Source organism: Grammomys surdaster, unplaced genomic scaffold (assembly GCF_004785775.1).
Source record: "Grammomys surdaster isolate TR1022 unplaced genomic scaffold, NIH_TR_1.0 125476, whole genome shotgun sequence".
Lineage (NCBI taxonomy): Eukaryota > Metazoa > Chordata > Mammalia > Rodentia > Muridae > Grammomys > Grammomys surdaster.
In genome coordinates, this window is record NW_021620336.1 from 830674 (window position 1) to 851358 (window position 20685).

A 20685-nucleotide genomic window follows, 5' to 3' on the forward strand; every position below is an offset into this window, starting at 1 on the left:
GTGCTCTCCGATTAGTTCTAAGGCCCACTGTATTTAAGTTTGTACCCATAAACTACTGCTGTTCCCTGCCTTGGTTAAAGCAATGAACAAAGGTTAATCCCAAGATTTAGCCCATTGACTTACAGCTGGGGACAGCATTTACAGGGTCCAGCCATCCTTGAGGAACTATTGTAAGTTCTAATGACTGAAAGGGAGAGTCATTGCCTTCAATGGTGTAGGCACTAGAAAGCCGTCTATACTTCAGTGAATAGCTCCACACACATGTTCATGTGGGTGGCCTTGGTTAAAGGCAAGTGGACCACAGTATAAAATTAAGAGAAAAAGACATGAAAGTGGGAGGAGGAACCTCTTGAGAGAGAAGAAGAAGGGTAAGAAAGGTTAAAGTGAATTCAACTAGACTCTATTATATGTGGGTGTGAAATTTTCAAATAAATTAAACATTTCTTAAATTTTTAAATTACCAAGTTAAAAGGATAAAACCAGTAAAACACATGTAAGTCAAAAAAATGCTTGGAGACACAAATGTTCAAGTACTATGCATACTCCAACCAATCCTTGTATTTTGTTCCAAAATGTAAGTAATCAACAGAACCTTGAACACATTACCTTAGTGGTATCTTTCAAATAATTGACTATGGATACTTCCAAAGCAAACTCTTCACCTCTGATAACAGAGTAGGGAAGATTCAGGGAAATGAAAAATGGCTGGAAGGCTTGCAGCTAGAAAGAACACAATGATGACATGCTTTGATTCAGATAAAAATGTTTCACATTATATACAAGAGCAATATCCACAGAATCTTTACAGCCTGGAACTCCTAGAGGTGTCCACATGCCTATCAACCATCCTCTGTTAACAGCTTACACAGAGTGAATGATGGAAAGCTGTTATTTAACATAGTAATTACTGTACTGTATTAAGGACCTAATAGTAACCAAGCACTTCCTAAGTTATTTGTACAATCATTAGACCCCCCATAAGGGTGCTGAGTTCCTATTTTATTTTTTAAAAATGATGTTCAGAAATTTCTGTAACTACTATAAGTGAAGGAGCCATAACCTATTCTCTCTGATACCAAAACAAGCTGACATTCTGTTACATTGCACTGACTCATAACTTGCTTCAAAAGTTTCCAATCCAACAGTCCCAGAGACTCACTTCAGTGAGTGGCCAGCTCTCAGAGTGGCCAATTCAGAATGCCTCCTCTGCTTCCTGAAATAAGCCTGGCTACTTTAGGCCAGTGGTCTCTAGTAGGCATGCCCTGTGCCTCCAACCCATGCCTCTGTGAGCCACATACAACAAAGCCAACATGAACATGGCCCAATATAACATTAAGCATGGAGGTAGGGGTCAGAAGCTTAGTTTTTTTGAAATTTGATTGCACACTTCTCAACTATGAACTTTGTAGATGACAAGACCACCTCACAAGGTCAAGAGGATGGACATGTCTGCCAGGTTTATGTAGACATTTGTAGACTGAACATTTTAGATTGTTACAGTGGCTGAATGGTAATAGCAGCACTTTGTGGCATGAAGCTTTACAACACTTATAACTTTCCCAAACAATAAACAACTACTGTCTTGTATTCCTTGTGATTCTTGACTTATTTATTATTTGTGTGTGGTTTATATTTGGGATACAGAAATATGATTTGTTGCTGGGTGCATTTGACTCAACAGATCTTATAATTTAAAATGTCATGTAAATATCTATATAGATATTGACTACTTAGACATTCGTGTAAATAAATCATCTGTTTAAATGACCTGGGCTTCCACCATAATACCACATACAAACTCAAAGCACTAATATTTCTACAAATTTCACTATTAGATCCTAAGAAGGCAACACAAAATCTCTGTTACAGAGGCTTTCTGGTATAATAAGGAGTGGTAGCTTTTGGATTGTGGCCATTCACAATCCTTATATTCTTATTAGTAACTGGAAACAAAGTATGATGAAATTAGAGCACAGGAATGAAGAAAGGCCTGCTAGGAAACATCTTGAGACATTGTGCTCATCTTTAAAATAACCCAGCCATTGTAAGCTATTAGGTCAATAATAAACTTTATAACAAAATAGGGGCTGGAAAAATGAATGGTCAACAGGTTAAGAACACTTGCTGCTCATATGGAGAATCCAGATTTGATTCCCAGCATCCATTCACAAGTAATCTCAAAATTCCAGTTCCAGGGGATCCAACATCCTTTTCTAGCTTCCTTGGGCACCAGACTCTTATACAGTACAGATAGATAGATAAGGACAAAACATTCGTATGTATAAAATTTTAAAATGTTACACTTGATGTAGCCAAGAGGCTGAATTTTCTCTGTTACTACAAGCTTAAAAGTAAGTTATAATACAAATGATACCTGTTTTCTGGTTCCAACAATGATTAAATAAGGAAATTCCTGACATCTATGCAATGAAGTTCATTGCATAGACAGCATTGCTTATCGACAGTCTTACTTAACATAGTAAGGCTTGAGTTACCTTAATTGATCATAATGTGGAACTTTGTCCTAGTAAAGATAGTGACAATTGGTAATAAAATAAAAATTAATTCAACATTGAAATTTTGAAAAATAATAAGCACTATAGCAATGATGAGTTGGAAATTAGGAAGAAATGCCTACAAATAAGTGACAAAGTAAATTCAGGTTTACAATGTTGGAAAAGATAAATAAGCAAACTGTGACACAAAATTTAAATATAAAAACTCTGTAAAATACTATGTGTTATCTAAATTTGAATGTTTTAGATATATTTACTAAATTATTGGTTGTCTTTAGTAGTGTGTGGCACATTTTCCTTAATTAATTATAATTACCTTTACACATTTATTATTTCAGAAATATGCACCATTTACAGAACATTCCATTTTACCCTAGTGTTTCCTTCCATGCATGAAAACATTGAATGCTGACTACAACCTACAGTAAAGGGGGAGATCACTTGGTCCACATCATGATCTTATGCTGAGAGTTTATAAACATACATTCTTATATATATGAGACCTCATTTTCAAAGGAAAAAGCTTCAACAGTGTCTGCATTTTCTGATTTGACTAAAAGACTTCTGGCTCAAAGAATGAAATAAAAACCTAGAATGTAAAAAGTAAAAAAAAAAAAATTTAAGCAATAATATTTTTAACCTTATGACCAAATCTATCAATTTAATATAACTCAGATTCAACAATTTAACACAGGGCCAGCAGATGGCTCAATGGGTAAAGGCACTTGCTAGACAACTGCCAAGTCTGGCAATCAGAGTTCAATTCCCATTCCCAGAATTCGCATAAACATAATTGGAGAGAATTGAATCCACAAATTGTCTTCTGACTGCCATGTCTGTGTGCTGTGGTACACACACACTCACACAATAATAATAACAATAATAGCAATAAGTTCGTAATAATAATAATAATTTAGGGCTGGGAAGATGGCTCAGTGATTAAGAGCTGCTCTCCCAGAAGACCCAGGTTCAATTCCCAGTACCTAAATGGCAGCTCACAAATTGTCTGTAACTCCAGTTCCAAGGGATCTGACACCCTCACACAGATATATGTGCAGGCAAAACACCAATGCACATAAAATAAAAATAGATAGACTTATAAACACTACTATACTAATTCTTTCAAAGATGTTGACACAATTGAAGGCAAAAAGGTAAAGTCACAGTAAAGCGTGATCAATAAAGTAATAGATAGTTGATAATTTTCTGATCCTCGTTTCATTAGATTTCTGAGCCCTTCCCCCCAAGTCAATATTCTTTCTACCTCTGCTGGAACTGTTGTTAGCCCAAAACCCAGATCTTCTGAGATGACAAAAGCAGAAGCCACCCAAGAAGTGATGGAATCAGGTACAGTAACTTCAAAGTCTTCGTAAACCTTAGATCTGAAGTCAACACAAATACAGAAATTACAAAACCAATATTTCACATAATTCAAAAGAAGTCAACATAACAATTATTAGAAAAATTTTTAATTTCTACATTTATGTCATTTACGTATCTAAGTTTAAAGTCACTGAGCATCGCGATCTCTCAAGAAGTAGTTTATAATATCATACTTCACACACTCCAATAAAATCATCCTACAAACTTCATGCCTTCTCAATTGACTACTACTATTTTCAACAATGTTTTTAAATACGTATTTTCAAGCTTTACTCCAAGATTCCTCTCTCAATTTACAGATAAGTTTGTGGGTGCTTAACCAAGTTTTGTCTGTATCCCTATCAGCTCTTATGAGTTTTCCTCCAACAAAGGCTCGGAGACTTCACGGGAGTTTAATTTGCCCTTCCTTTTATAAAGCCTCATCCTCTCCTTGATGATGCTCTGTGGCCACAATCCTTGTGATTCAATCAAACACTACAGTTAGAGGCAATTGAGATCACACTAAACCCCAAACTCTCTCATCTGCTTAGTTCCTTGACACACAAGATTTATGCTTAAAATACATTTTAAAGTAGAAAAATATTATTCTAGATATACACTAAGGGAAACATAAATGGACAGAGAACTTTACAGAACTTTACCCCATGTAGGAGTCTAGCCAAATCCATGATTCTGGAAAATGCTTTCTGACATGTAAATTGCTAAATGAAGAATCGTCTTCAAAATCAACCAGGTTTGCCTCATTTTCCTCCGCAAAGCGCTCGGCATAGTCTTCAGTATCGTCTGCAATAAACATGGACCATAGTGGGGAAAGGAAGAGCACTGGACAGAAAGGATTGCAAGCTTGGCCGCTGAGACCCGAGACCTTGCAGCAAAATGAAGTTCAGAACTTATCTTGTCCCACTCTCTTGTTTTCTGAAGAAGCATCACAGACAACAGATAAGCCATAGGACTTACCAAAACTACATAAACAGTGAACTCAGAACTCAAAATATTCTTTCAGTCTCCTCTGATACAATAACCAATAGCTGAAAACTTAGATATTAGTTGCCTACTTTATTTAATTTTAAATTATTAAAGTTAAATCACATTTTGAACCCACCTATGATTTTTTTATACTCTTCTTTTTTTTTACTTTAAATCAAAGTTTTAATGTTAAATATATGATTACTCAAATACCCTAAGCTGTATGGCATGCCCAATAACAATAAGTTACAAATACTCTGAACCTAATAACTTAAACATGATATGGTAAATGTAACACACATTGTATCTCAGCTAACCTTTCATGTAAGGTGAGAATTAAAAGACTTGTTCATCTGTGTACTCAAATGAGGAATGTGCTATCCTAGCAACAGTGATGACATCCATTATTAAAAAGGCAGAAGGAGCCTGGAAATGTACATGTTACTTAAGAGTTACACTTGATTGAAGAAATAATTCTATGTATAAGTGGGTCCATATTCAATGTGCAAATTTTCAATGGAGCGGGCTTAGAATCAAGGCACGTTTAACAAATGCTTTCTGACTTCTCAATGGATGGCAAAAGGACTACCTGAAAGTGAACAAACTAGTCAAGAGTAGGTGGAGGCAGCTCTTATTTTCCTCTTAGGTGTGGTGAATTTCATGAAGCATTAATTCCCGAGGTACGTTTGTCTCTGGACCATAGAGTTTCCATGCTCTTCTTTCAAAGGCCGCTACCATTTGTTTCACGACTTCGTCGAAGAACAATGTAGCGAGCTGAGAGTGCAGAAGGGAGCGGAATTCAAAAGAAATTGAAAAACCCAAGGTACAAAATCTTGGATAGCCAGGAAGACCTGGGCTAAAACGCCAAATAGTCTCCAAATGATTGAAAAATTTCCCATCAGTACAAGATGCCTTTACCAATGCGGTTTTACCAAGGTTACTATTGATGTGTATCGCTCCAAAACAGGTGGAAACCCAATTTCTAATCGGGTTTTACAATATCCAGATCTCCTTGATATTATATCTGATTTTTTACGCCAAGGAACGAAATGCTTATAATCCTCCATTCCTGATACAACATCAAACATTTCTTGCATTGAGTACCTTATAATTCTTCTCTCTGAATACTCCTTTTGTTTATTTACTAATGGTGCAGTGATTCTGAAGAAGATTCTTGCACAGATCTCCTTTGGGAAAACTGAGGCGCATGGTGGAAGGGTTCTGTTCATCAGTATACCACAGGGAGAAAAGTATCGGACATTGCGCATAGACCCCCGCGCCGGGGCTTCAGTCACGATGATGGACTTCGGACGGCACCCCGATGCCACCCTCGCCAAGGCCCTCTGACTGGTCCGAGCTGCCATGATCATCTTTGTTTTTTATACTCTTCTTTGAAAGCTCCTTGGTGCTGACTGCCATTGGCTTTGTTCAGCCTAGGACATTATAGTTAATCCATTGGTTGGAATTTACATTTAAACAAATGTGTGTGGATATCAAGACATTTGGGTCATCTATCTTTTTTTTTTTCAATTTTTCTGTAAGTCTAAAATTATTGCAAACTATGAGCCAGCGTGGTAGTGCACGCCAATAACGCCAGTACTCAGGAGGTAGAGGCAGGTCAATCTCTGTGAATTCAATGCCAGCCAATTTCCATGATAGCCAATGCTATGTAGAGAGACCCTGTCTCAAAAAAAATTAACTTAAAATATAATATAAAGAAAATTACATCACAGTGTGGTAGGTACCAAAGCTGTAAAGATGACTGCAATTAAATATTTTTATAACCTATAGAGAAGATAAAAATTTTCAATAAACAGAAAGGATAATACATAAGGTCTATTAAATAAAAAATAGTTAAATTTACAAGGAATCTGGATGATGAAAAGAATTTCAGCAGAAAATACTCCATGCTTGCTCTCATTTTTGGATGTTAGTTTTGAATCCTAGATTAAACCATCTCTCAGTCTTCATCAGAAAAACTTCTATTTGCAGTAGATAATGAATAACACCAAAACCCCCAACTGGTCAAGATACAGAGAATAAAAGATTGTGAAATTCCTGGCCCTAAATAAGACATCTATATTATATCCCTTCCTCCCAAAGGCTCAGAGATCATTGTGTAAGATGGGAAAGAAAGAGTGTAAGAGCCATAGGTAACAGAACATCACAAAGAAATGGTGTCTTCCAGATACAACAGGGCAGCTGCAAATATGGACTCAAAGCAGCTATGACAACATGAACAAGGCCTATGCAAGCTCAAGCCAGTACAACCCAACATGGAGAGGGGTCCCAACCATAGCTGAGGAGATACTTTGGCAACTAATAGCTTCTGGAAGGAAAGTCAGTATTCCTTAATAGTGTATCCCTTGGTAAGTCAACCACTCCAGTGCAAAATCCCAGATCCCAGAATGTATGGGCAACATAACTTGAACAAAAGCGGGGGGAGAGAGACACAAATTTGAGTAGGTCCATAGAAAAAGGAGTAGATATGAGGGAAGTTGGAGAAAGGGAAGATAATGATCAAAACACATTGTATAAAATTGTCAAAGAATACAACCACTTTGTAAATCAATCTGGTGGTTTCTCAGAAAATTGGGAATAGTTCTACCTCAAGACCCAGCTATACCACTCCTGGGCATATACCCAAAAAATGTTTCACCATCCCACAAGGACACTTGCTCAACTATGTTCGTAGTGGCTTTATTTGTAATAGCCAGAAACTGGAAACAACCTAGATGTTCCTCAACTGAAGAATGAATAAGAAAATGAGGTTCACTTACACAATGGAATACTATTCAGCTATTAAAAACAATGACATCATAAAATTGGCAGACAACTAAATGGAACTAGAAAATATCCTGAATGAGATGACCCAGATCCAGAAAGACAAACATGGTATGTACTCATAATTGAACATTAGCCATAAAGTACAGGATAATCATGCTACAATCCACAGATTCAAAAAAGCTAAGTAACAAAGAGGCATCAAAGGGAGAAAGTTAAATCACACTGAGAAGGGAAAATGAATAGATGTCAGGAATGGATGAAGAAAAGGGACCAGTTGGGGGAGGGGGAGGGATAGGAACAGGAGGGATCAAATAAGTTGGAGGTCAGGAGGAGAGAGTACTGGGAGAGACAACAGGAATGAGGATAGGGGGAGCATCTCTGGGAGGAGTCAGAAACCTAGAGCAATGGAAATTCCCAGGAATCTATGAGGATAACCTTAGCTGAGACTCCTAGCAATAGGAGATATGGAACAGTCTCTTGTAACCAGGAAGACTCCCAATAGAGGGATTGGGACACCAACCCAGCTACAAAACCTTCAACCCACAATTTGTCCAGCCTAAAAGATGTCCAGGGTTAAATATGGAGCTGAAATTGAGGGAATGATCAACCAATGACTGGCCCAGCTTGAGACTCATGCAATAAGAGAGAGCCCACCCCTGACACTATTAATGATATCCTGCTATGCCTGCAGACAGGAGCCTGACATAACCCTCATCTGAGAGGCTTTACCCAGCAACTTACGGAAACAGACTGCAGAGGCCCACAGCCAAACATTAGCGTGAGCATGAGAAATTCTATGGAAAAATGAGGAGGAAGGATCAAAGGACCCAGAGGGGTCAAAGACACCACAAGAAAACCCTCAGAATCAACTAACTTGGGCTCATAGGAGCCACAGAGACTGAACTTGCCAACCAGGGAGCATGCTTGGCATGGACCAAGGTCCTCTGCACATATGTAACAGCAGTACACCTGGGTCTTCATGTCAGACCCTTATAGCAGAAGCAGGGGCTGTCTCTGACTATATTGCCTGCCTTTGGATACCTTTCCTCTAACTGGGCTGCCTTTTCTAGCCTCAATAGTAGAAGATATACCTAGTCCTGCTGCAACTTGATATGCCAAGACTGGTTGGTTTGGTATCCATGGGAGGCCTCCCCTTTTCTGAGGGGAAAGAGAGTAGAGGTAGATAGGGGAAGGGAAAAGGAGCGCGAAAGACTGGGAAGAGAAGGGGAAGGGGAAGCGGTGATTGAGGTGTAAAGCTGATTAATTAAAATTTTAAAGCAGTAAGCAAAAAATTTTTAAACATACTTAAGAGACATATCTACTCTGCTTCCGAGTGTCCTTCTGTACACCTAAAACATGAATTCCAAGTTGACAGCATTCACCAAATCTTCTAGCATAGAAGGAAACTCCTCCCAGGTAAGGAAAGATCTACACATGCCTATACAAGAAGCACACAGAATACCAAAGAGACAAGACAGGAAAGGAAATCCTCACAGCAGATCATTGTTAAAACGCTAAGTCTACAGAATAAAGGCAGATGATTGAAAGCTGCAAAAGTAAAAACATGAGTCACATATAAAGGAAAATCATCAGAATAACAGTTGATTTGACAACAGAAATTTTGAAAGCCAGAAGAGCCTGGAGCAATGCATGCTTCGTCCACTTGATCACCTCAACAGATGCAAAAAAAAAGTCTGTGACAAAAATCGAACATGATAAAAGTACTAGAGAATGTCTGACAAAGCTGCCAAAAACAAACACTGGAGAAGTGATCGTTAACAAGTGATGCTAGGGAAGCTGAATGCTCACATAAAGAGAATCCACATCTACCACCTAGCACCAAGACTACGTTCTCAGTCTCAAGGGAGTTTAGTGTGCCAATGCAGCCACAGGCACACAGTCGTCTTTTCTCCTTGCTGCCGCATCAGGCTTGCTGCTGCTTTGGTACATAAGAATGTAAAGCAGAGAATGAAGGAAAGGCTATCCAGAGACCAGCCTAAATTGGCATCCATCACACAGGTGGGTACCAAACCCTAACACTACTTGTGAAGCCATGTTGTGCTTGCAGACAGAAGCCTAGCATGGCTGTCCTCTGAGAGGTTCTACCAGCAGCTTACTGAGACAAATGCAGATAATTACAGCCAAGCATTGGACTGAGGTTGGGAACCCCTGTGTAAGTTTGGGGAAGGACTGAAGGAACAGAAGGAGATGATAACCCCATAGGAAGACTGTAGGAGGAGCTAGGGTGGGAGGAGTTAGGAGAGGAAGAGGAAGAGTAAGGAGGAGGAAAAGGAAGAGGAGGAGCTAGGAAACAAGAGAGGAGAACGAGAGATATCGAAGGATGGAAAGCCACGCAGGTATGGAGAGCAGTGCAGGTAACTACTTTTATTTAGGTTAGCTAATTGGGAAACAACTCTCTGTATGGGCATATTGTTATTGAGCTTTACCAAATATATAAAGCCTTTGATTAATCCTTAAGCATTAGAGTCTCATCTTTCTACTGAGCCCATGTGGATGGCGGGATGGCCTGGGCAATGCCCAGCCTTGCAGAGACAACATGGGAGACTGAGCCATCTCCCACGCTGGCGTCTCATGGGTGGCAGGGCTGGTGTTTCTAGTTGGCCATTTCTAGCTGCAGCACACACATGGCCTCGGACCGAGAAACATGGCGGCTGGGCTAGGCAGAGCCGCTTCAGCTTAATTAGTCGGCCTGAGCCAGAGGCCGATTTAAACATTTACTTCAGAAGACGAACAATGTCAACTAACCCAGACTCCTGGGAACTCCCAGAGACTAAACCACCAACCAAAGCTGGTCTGAGGCCTCTGGCACTTACGTAGCAGAGAGCTGCCTTGCCTGTCCTCAGTGAGAGAGGATGTGCCTAATCCTGTAGAGGATGTCTCAGGGAGACAGTGTTGGGGGAGGGGGCAGGGGGAACACCCTTTCAGAGGCAAAGGAGAGGAGGTATAGAGGAAGAACTCTTCCAGGGGGCACTTGGAGAGAGGCAACATCTGGGATGTAAATAAATAAAATTAATAATAATAAAAAGAACGTTTCAACAAGAGGGAAATCATGCCTGGGTACTGGAAACCTAGCCAACTACCCAGGGCTAGTGAGGTCACGGGGCTTAGAAGAGAACCTACAACTGCTCCATTTACTAAACCAACATAACCCCTAATCACATTCTAAGTGTTTGTCCTTATATATACAGATAGGTGTAGTCCTCACTCCTCATCAAGGACAGTTCTCTTTGCAATAGACAGAGACTGTAGGGAAATGGCATGAGGAGACTGCTCCCAGCTTGCCAGCTTGGAGGCAACCTCAGGTCTTTGTCATTCTCAGCAGACTGAGACATAGGAAGCATACTTTCTCATGAAGAGAATCCTGGTGTTCTCACAAGTAAGCTGCAAACCTGAGGAAACGACCTTTGTGATCCTTTTCTCAAGAGAAAACAACTGTTTTTAATTATACAACACATCTAAGAGTTGGACTGCTGACAGATTTCTCAATCTGCAAGGAGGTTTGGGTCACTGAAACAAGACAAGCTGTTGCTAGGCAAACAGCACCTGGTGGAAACTGGAAACTGTGGGGAAATCTTTATTTTGTCTTTTATAGAAAAGATGCTGAAACTTTGAATAAAGTGTGCATTTGCTGACTATGACTGTGTACTCCCTGTGTCCTGTTAATGTGGATCTACTCTTGGGACCACAACACACTAGTTGTGGGCAAGAGACCACTACTGAAAACTACCAATCACAATGCAAAGTTGTGGAGCCTTATTCCAACTGATACATCTACAGTATAACTCTTGCATCTAAGATTTGGGGAACATTTCACAAAGGAGAATGTGAAAAGACTGGAAGAGCCAGAGGAACAGGAAGTGAGATTGTGTCTTCTAGGAATGTCAGAAGTTACACCCATAGTCTCAGCAATATGACCGCCTTAGCAAGACAACAAGAATAATACAGACAGGGAAAAGCCCAGGAGGCCTCAACCCTACACAAAGCCATTAAGAAATGCTGAGAGCAGGAAAAATAGTCTTCCCCAAAGAAGAGTTATCCAATACTAAATGGTCACCTATGAAAACATATATATTTATATATAAATTGATAATGTTACATATGTCTACATATGTAACATTATAAAGATTAAGAAGGTTGCATTTATGTATTTAGAAATACACACACACACAAAATGAAAAAAGAAGCCATATTTTAAAAAGATCAAGAAAGGAGAGATCTATGAGAGGGTCTAAAAGGAGGAAAGGAAGGGGGAAATGATATAATTTCAAAAATTAATTTTTAAAAATGAAGAAAACAAAAAACTTAAAATTTGAAAAATGAGTTAAGAGACAGCTCTGCCCTGCCCCGGTGCCCTTCAGTGTTCCTGTAGCAGCTGTGCCTCCCCATCATGGCCCTGGCACAGCCATCTTTGTGTCTCCGTCTGCCCCCTCAGCCCAATGTGGAACCCCCACTGCCTCTCACATGCTAGGTATGCACTTAATTTCATTGCCATTCATCGAATAGTGAATAGATGATCTCAACCTAATAGGTAAGATAAATGGAAAGTTGACAAAGTATTAACCATGTGTGGAACATCTTAATACACTGTATGAAGCTGTTCAATACAGAATAACCAAAACACATAATATTATTAAATCTATGTGAAAGGGAGAAACTGGAGGCTTGAAAGCTTGACCAATTTGCCCTGGGTCATACTCTATTGTTTTTATGTGTATGGGCGGTTTTGCCTGCATGTATGTCTGTGTGTCATGTACACACAGTGTATACAGAGACCAGAAAAGGACATTGGATCCCCTGGAACTGTAGTTACAGGTGATTGTAAGCCACTGTGGTGCTAGGTGGGTGCTGGGAATCAAACTCATGTCCTCTGGAAGAGCAGAGAATGCTCTTAACTACTGAACCATTTCTTCAGTCCTTAGAGCCACAATTCCTGAGTCAAGGCCAGTAATATATGACAACAGGCTTTTTTCTTAAGCACTGTGACACTTTTCAGAGAAAGAGGAATTATGTATAAGCCTATAAGATGGCCGAGAACACCTTGACCCCTGTGTAGCTACATATTCTGAGTCAGAAGAAGAGAAATAGATGTCCATCACTTGGGTAGCTGTCCAGAGTCATATTTGCTATTGAGGTAGAAGTTTCACTCTTGTAGTGAAAAAGGTAGAAGATTCTCAGCCAAGGATACAATATGTGCAGCCCTACCCCAGCATCCAAGTTGGATGCCAAAATCTCTAAGCACTTAAGTCCTACAAACAAAGCAGTGTAGTGTTTCAGACAACCTACATATTCCCATACACTTTAAATCACCACTATACTACTTCTGATAACTAGTATCATATAATAGCGTATAATATAATAACATAATATAATGGTGTGAAGTTATTATACTATACAAGAACAAGAGTTAAGTCTATAAATGTTCAATAAAGAAATCATTTTTAAAATTATATTTGTGAGCCCACCAATGTGAAGGACACAAACATTACTGACAACAGACAGTGCTGCAGTGAGCATCAGACAGAACTATAGAGAGAGGGGGACAACAGAAAAAAGTTGTAAGTGGGGAGCTGGAAAGATGGCTCAGAGGTTAAGAGCACTACCTGCTCTTCCAGAGGTCCTGAGTTCAATTCCCAGCAACCACATGGTGGCTCACAAATATCTTCTGGTATGCATGAAGACAGTGTACTCATATACATAAAATAAATCTCTTTTTAAAAAACACTGTTACATAAAGATACATAGAGGTGAACACTCATATACATAAAATAAGTCTAAAAACATTTTTTAAGTTGTGAGTGAAACTGGATAGACAGATTTGGAAAGTTGTGTAGGATAGAAACTATGATGATGAAACTTAAGTATACTGATAATTTTAGTACACAGAGGTGATAATAAGCCATAAACCGCCAAGATAACAAAATTAGAGAACGCAAATGCTTCAAAATTTGTTCCTTTTAACTAATTCTAAGATAACAGCACAGTTTGCAACACAAATTAGACCCACAGGATTATCCAATACATCCCAAACTATAAACCCTACCTTAGAAAACAACAGAAAAGCATGCGTTTCAGAAATGTAGTCAGGAGCCCACGCAACATTCCCTGCTATCCTCACACAAACTTCCACAGTTCATAAAATGCAAACACTTTAGCACATAGTAGTCATGTTGACCTAGAAAGTCCTTGTCCCATTACAGGTGTTACGCAATACGTGAGATGAAGTACAACTACTTAAGCATGTAAAATACAACCAGTTAAGCGTGTAAAATACAGCCAGTTAAGCATGTAAAATACAACCAGTTAAGCATGTAAAATACAGCCAGTTAAGCGTGTAAAATACAACCAGTTAAGCATGTAAAATACAGCCAGTTAAGCGTGTAAAATACAACCAGTTAAGCATGTTCTAAGGCTTTACTTACAAACTTCATCAATGTTATCTCTTACAAGGTTTGCATCGGTAAACACCCAGAGACCACATTCCTGGAAAAGAAAAAGATAATTTAAAAAAATGTTAACTAAAATAAAATCAAAATCAAAGTTTAAATGTTCTCTAATCATAGAGAACGTAGTGTGCATGCATGTATGTATGTGTGTGTGTTTAATTCCTCCTTTCTCCTCTCACACAGTCATAAAAACAGCCTTCTCAAAGTCAAGTATAGTAATATTTTTAAAGTGTGGTTAATGACAATTCCACTAATCTAACAGTGAATGGGTAAATTTTTCCATTGGTTTTTAAAACTGAAAGGATGTATTTCTCTACTCTGATTAGACATATGGGGCAGTGAATTTCAGTCATGCCTCCAATAGAGGTTAGTCTCCATCATGATAAGTAATTATAAAATGGTTTATAATGGCAAAAGATGCTAATATCTTTTCAGACTATCATCCAACTATACATACCTGAAATACGGCGAAGGAGTTCATAAACATGCCTAGATAATATTCTGTGTTATAAAGTTCCAGTTCATGGACCATCTGCACAGAAGAGAAGACACACAGTGAATGGATTTGCATCCATCCATCCTTCCTGCCACTCTTTTCTTAGAAGTAACGCAGTATGCAGTCCTCATGTTCACTCAACTTGAAAATAGCACAAATCAAGGAACCACAAACAAACAGATGATTATCACATTCAACCAACCACAATTACAGTTCTTATTTGAAATTATGTTTACACTGCTCAGTAATACAGAGTTCCTTATAACTATAGACTTAAGGATTTCCTGAGAGGAACCAAAGTGTCACAGACTCACGTGATCAACACATAGAGGTCAGCACTGAAACTGACTCTTAGCAGAGACAAGCAGGCTCAAGTGAAGAGGGTTAACACACATTCCATAAAAAGCCAGTCACTTAAATTCACAAAAGAGTAAATATAAGCTACTAATATTCAGAAAACTGCTCAGCTTTGCTGGTAATCAAAGCATCAGAATTGCACCCGTAGGAGGTTTGTTTTTTTTTTTTTTAAATAATGGGATACTTGCAGGTATTACTTTAGCAATCCAACTGTTTTTAAGGATACTGCTAGTAAGAATGGGCAAAACATGCTAAAAGGATTGATAAAAGTTCTTTCTCTTTTCCTCAAAAAGATAAACATAGGATCAGAATGAGACCCAGGAAGTCTACACCTAGATATATACTCTTAAGAACTGAAAGCAAAGACTCAGGGGGTGTTTCTATACCAATGTTCACTGCGGCAATATTCACAACAGTCAGAAGGTTAGAGGACAAGACTCACGTGACAGAAGAATGGCAAAGTCACTTCTAGAACTTAAAATCAGCACAAGAAAGCCAGGTGTGGTTACACATGCTTATAACCTGGGAGGCTGAGGCAGGAGAACCATGAGTTTGAGAACAGTCAGTGTCATATAGTAAGAATCTGTCTCAAGTAATAATAATAAAGCCAGGTGATGGTGGAGCACACCTTTAATCCCAGCACTTGAGAGACAGAGGCATGCAGATCTCTATGAGTTTGAGATCAGCTTGGTCTACAGAGCTAGTTTGGGGACAACCAAGAACACACAAAGCAACCCTGTCTCAAAAAAACTAGTAATAACAATTAATAATAAAACAAATAACCATAGCATGTACCTCAGTGGCCTAGCATGGTAAAATGTCCTAGGTTGAATTTCTAAGATCACATACACACACACACACCTCATAGAATTCAAAAGTTCTCAGAAAAAAGCTGTCATCAAATCCTAGACCTAGAGAAAAATGTAAATAATATTAAAACAAATTAAAATTTTTAAAGCACAGTAAATATACATAAAGGATACAAGGAGTATATATTATATACAATTATATATATTAGCAATACATATAATTAAATATACAAAAAAGGACTCAAGGAAGTATTTGTAATATATATAATTAGTAATAAGAGCAAAACTTAAGATCTGAAAGCTAATAATAGATATTAAAAATAATAATAGATACCAAAAGAAAGTAAATTTAAAAGATATGTGTACTTCTGCCCAACTCATACTAGAAGGCAGCTACTTTCCTTTCAAAGGTTTTTCTATTATCACCTGTTACTATTCAGAGGGACTAATGAATTTGCTTTAAATCTTTAAGGTAATGCAATAGTTTCTTTTTTTCTTTTAACAATACTTTTCACACGAACAAGAGAAAATTAAACTCACGTTTTCCATTGTGATATCGTTGGAGTTTTCCATCAATTTCACACTTTTGTCAACAGCTACAATCCCCACCAGGGAGTCCGACTGTGTCACAGAGATCCTGAGAGAGACCTTTTCAGATGGCTTGACTCTAGGTTTACTCCAAAACAGCTTTACCTAAGAAAAGGTAAAACTAATTTAATTTTCTCCAGATCAAATGGCTCAAAACCCATTGATGCTACCTCTGCCTTGGTCCACAATTTTCCCTAAGGAATGGAATTTTTTATTTTAAACTCCCACATGGTTGTGATCCATGAAACATCTCCATGTGGTACAAGCACAGATTATTCTTCGCCTCTCTACCTTGCTCCCTTCCTTTCTCCGTTTTTTAGTTCTCAGTCCTCAGGCTAAACACAGGACAGTCATATCTAAAATCCCTGGGGAAGCCTACCATCTAAATGAAGAGGCAGAAAGGAAAACTACTGTAGGTCCCAAGCAATCCTCAACTCCCTCTACTCTCTCCATGGCTCCTTGAACTTCACCTATCTTTATGGTACACAAACTCTGATCCAACTAATAGCTCATAAAGACCATTTCTCTGCCATGAGGGAAAGTTCCAATCCTGCTGAGGACCTCCATGTCATCCAGCTCAGTCCTAAAAGCAAACTGCACCCTGGATTACACTGCCCATCCAGAAGTTCGCTCTAAGTGACTGAACTATTAATAAGGCTGGCTTCCTCCTCTGTGTGGTCCCTAACTGATCTTTCACTTTAGTCGTTTTGATCATCATTATATAAAGACCAGAGAAAGTATCTTTTTGAAAATGAAATTGAAATTTTCTATTTAATTTGTCAAAAAATATTTCTTGAAAACATCCTTTAATAGACTCTGCTTCCTCGTCGTGGGTAATCTTACACCCTGCACTTAGCTTCATACCTGGTCCCTAGAGATGTGTCTCCTTATTTAAGCATCCATAATTCCTTTCTAAAATTCACCCATTTAACATGGTTATTATAAGGTGAATCTTTGACAGACACTAAGAAAATATATTGCTACTTCTTAAAAAAAATTTCATAAGATTCAAAAATAGAAGTTTATAATATACTTAGAGAAAGTTAGGGTTACTCGGGGCTGGGGTGCAGTTCAGTATTAGCACATTTGCTTAGAATGCACAGACTTAGACTCTCTATCATATAGAAAAAGTTAAAATACATTATTTTAAACAAAAGAAAACATGAATACAACACTTCACCAATTTTAAAGGTAATATTGAGAACTATACTCTACAAATCACAACACTGAAACTGATTCTGAGGCAGGTCAAGGCAGCGGTGAGACCAAAGGCTCTTTCTGACATCTTTGAGATGATCACAATGGGTTTCTTGTCAGAGCTGGGGCTGAGGTGGCCTCCTGTGCAAGCTGGTTATCAGGCTAAGAGGTACCCCAATACTGGTGCACTAGAGACAGGGCTCCACCCAGATACTCAAAAGCAAGACATCACGATTACTGAAAGTTTGTCCCTGTTAGCTTCCAGATGATGGAGTAGACAATCCAAAACCTCGCCCTGGTTCCACACGCATCTCCAATGGCCCTGTTCTCTACACTTACCTCATTACCACACTAAGGTCCACACACACATGGTCCATGTCACCACTGGAATTTCAGGCAGAGCAATATTGGCTCAACTATTTTTTAAAAATACTGAAATGACTTTGCTGAATTTGAGTTAAAGTCTTAGAGCCAGGAATCACAGCTGACAAATAACCGTAGCACTTAATATGAAAATATACTTCCTCTGGATATAGAGAGTAATACAAGTTTCTAGGCAACGTGGATAGCTGATTCGTTTGTAAAGAAATATTACATTTCTCAGATGTCACTACAATGATGTTTTAAACATCATCACCTTAATTCTTACCTTATTTTTAAAAACAAGCTGAACGGGGATTTTTAGAATATCATTTATAATTTCCCCATCCCCTGCAATATAGTACGCAATTATACAGGCCTTTGGAGCCCAGGAATCTTCTGGTGTTAAAGAGAAAGTTCTTGAACTTTGTTTGCCTACGGCCACCAACTGTCCCTTTGATATTACCTAAAAAAAAAAATTTAAAAAAAATAAGAGTGAAATTTTCTAAAGATTGTCATATTTCAATATTATATTTATAATAATTTTTAGGATAAGTTCTTAAATTATATTCATAACCTTTTTACAGGCAAAAATCTGTGATTAGTTTTGAGATAGTCAGATTTCAACAAAAAATAGATGTTGTGATTGTTAAGACCAGCAATGAATCAATGAAAAATAAGTTATATTGACAAAAAAATCTATATAACTTAAAAAACAAAATGATATTAAAACAAAGACAATTCATGTCATCCCTTACAAATGTTATTTTTATTTCTTTTTTTTTTTGCAATTGGCACATAATATCTGTAGATGTTTATGGAACACAGTGCAACATTTCGGTGCATTTGTAGAATGACTAAATTAAGGTAACTGCTCTATCTAGCCCCTAATGCATTGACCATATTTTTTAAGTTTTTATTATTTGTCCTTTGTCAAATTGGGTAATTCCCACCAATAAAACATCACTGAGTATTTTTAACATACAAGTGTGGATATCAAAACCTTTTTTCTTCATCTATTGAGAGAGGTACTTTTTTATATTAATACATTACATTAATATTTTGGTATTTTTTAATGATGTGTCTGAATCTGTTTCTGTATGGGGGGTTGTGTATTTAAGTACAGATACTCATAGAGATCAGAAGCTTCAAATCCCCTGGAGTTAAAGTTATAGGTGGTTGTGAGCTCCATGTTCCACTCTGAATTCAGGTCTTTGTAGAGCAGTACATATTCTTAGCCACTGAGCCATTTCATCAGCCCAACACTGAGCTTGGTCTGTGCGATCAGGGTCATTTCTGAGAAAGCCCTTACTTGCACTAACCATTTCTTTATCTTGGAACCTAGTATCTGATGGAAAGAAATACAGAGCGCTAACAGGAGGGTTTGGTTAGCAAACTACAGGGCCAAGGTGGTGAGTTTTATTTTCTTTCTTATATTTCATAATTTTCACCAAGGAATCCATGTTGTCTGTATACTAGAAATTTACATTTTGTTTTGTTCTTGGTAAATAGAAATTTAATTATCTATTTTAAATGATACATATAGTCAAAGAAATAAAGCTGATTACATAATAAAAAGAGTAGAATAATCTATAACAAGTTAGTAAGTCTGATGAAGACGTAAGGTAAATATTACTCAAGATGAAACTGTAACAGATCATAAACTTAAAAACTCTGAGAAATCACTACCCTGAGAGAAAGCCAGGTGGGTGATTATGCTTGCACACAAGCCTGATGACCTCAGTTTAACCCTTGGAATCGATGATAGAAAGAGTAAACTGACTTTTGAATGTTCTTTCTGACCTCCACATACATGCCATGACACACATGTACCTGCATTCATACATACACATTACACATATGCACACATACACACAGAGAGAGAAAATAGTAAATCAATAAAGAAAACTTTAAAATAAAGAAATTACCATATAGCTTAATTCCTTGAATTCCTTGTTGCCACTAACCATCAAATCAAAAGGTGATCCCACCTAGAAAAAAATATTAATTAATATGTACACCCCAATTATAAGAATATCAAATCAGGCTGCAATTCGCAAGTGAGTCACAAGTATTACCATTATATTGTCATCGTTGGTTTTAAGCTGGATGTATGTCTTACTAGGAGAGGTGAACATGCTGTGGACTTCCACAGAACTTGCACTATCAAGAAAAGAAGCCTGCAACAGAAGAAACGATACTATGAGTGTCCAGCTTTAGTGAACTGAGAAGGAACGTTAAGTGCTGAACAATCACGGAAAGTCAGATTCTTTGATTTTTGTTTTCATGCAAAAACACACTCACCAGATATTTTTTCCTCATCATTTTGTAGGTCGTACTACACAGAATTTGACAGCTTTAAAATATAAAGGGGGGTGGATCTTTGACATTGTAGGACAGAAGAAGAAAGCATAGCCCTCACTTAGAAACAAATACTCATAGAAGGTAGAATTAAATGTAAAATGGATCCTTTCCTCCTTCCCATATGAAGCTCACACAGAAACAAAAACATCACACCTTGCTTGACCCACCAAAAGAAGACTCAAAAAATCAGCTAGAGCAAGCCTGAAGTAGTGTCACATATCTCTAATGCCAGCACTCAGGAGGCAGAGGCAGGAGGATCTTCGTTGTAAGTTTGAGGCCAGCCTGGTCTATAAAGCAAGTTCCAGGAAAGCCAGAGCTGTTACATGGAGAAAACCTCTCTCTCTCTCTGTGTCTCTCTCTCTCTCTCTCTCTCTCTCTCTCTCTCTCTCTCTCTCTCT

General features: G+C 38.1%; 1 protein-coding gene and 1 pseudogene across 1 annotated transcript in view; both read right to left on the bottom strand.

The window, feature by feature from the left end:
• Positions 1-20685, bottom strand: part of Cd109 (CD109 molecule) — a 98752-nt gene that overhangs the window by 32093 nt on the left and 45974 nt on the right. The window contains exons 11-19 of the mRNA XM_028786343.1: positions 20002-20103; positions 19852-19914; positions 18213-18389; positions 16319-16471; positions 14574-14648; positions 14093-14153; positions 4541-4682; positions 3781-3898; positions 607-720 (exon numbers count right to left, since the gene is read on the bottom strand). Coding sequence (XP_028642176.1) covers positions 607-720; positions 3781-3898; positions 4541-4682; positions 14093-14153; positions 14574-14648; positions 16319-16471; positions 18213-18389; positions 19852-19914; positions 20002-20103 — 1005 coding nt within the window. The remainder of the gene's footprint in view (positions 1-606; positions 721-3780; positions 3899-4540; positions 4683-14092; positions 14154-14573; positions 14649-16318; positions 16472-18212; positions 18390-19851; positions 19915-20001; positions 20104-20685) is intronic.
• LOC114638006 lies at positions 5508-6235 on the bottom strand (annotated as a pseudogene).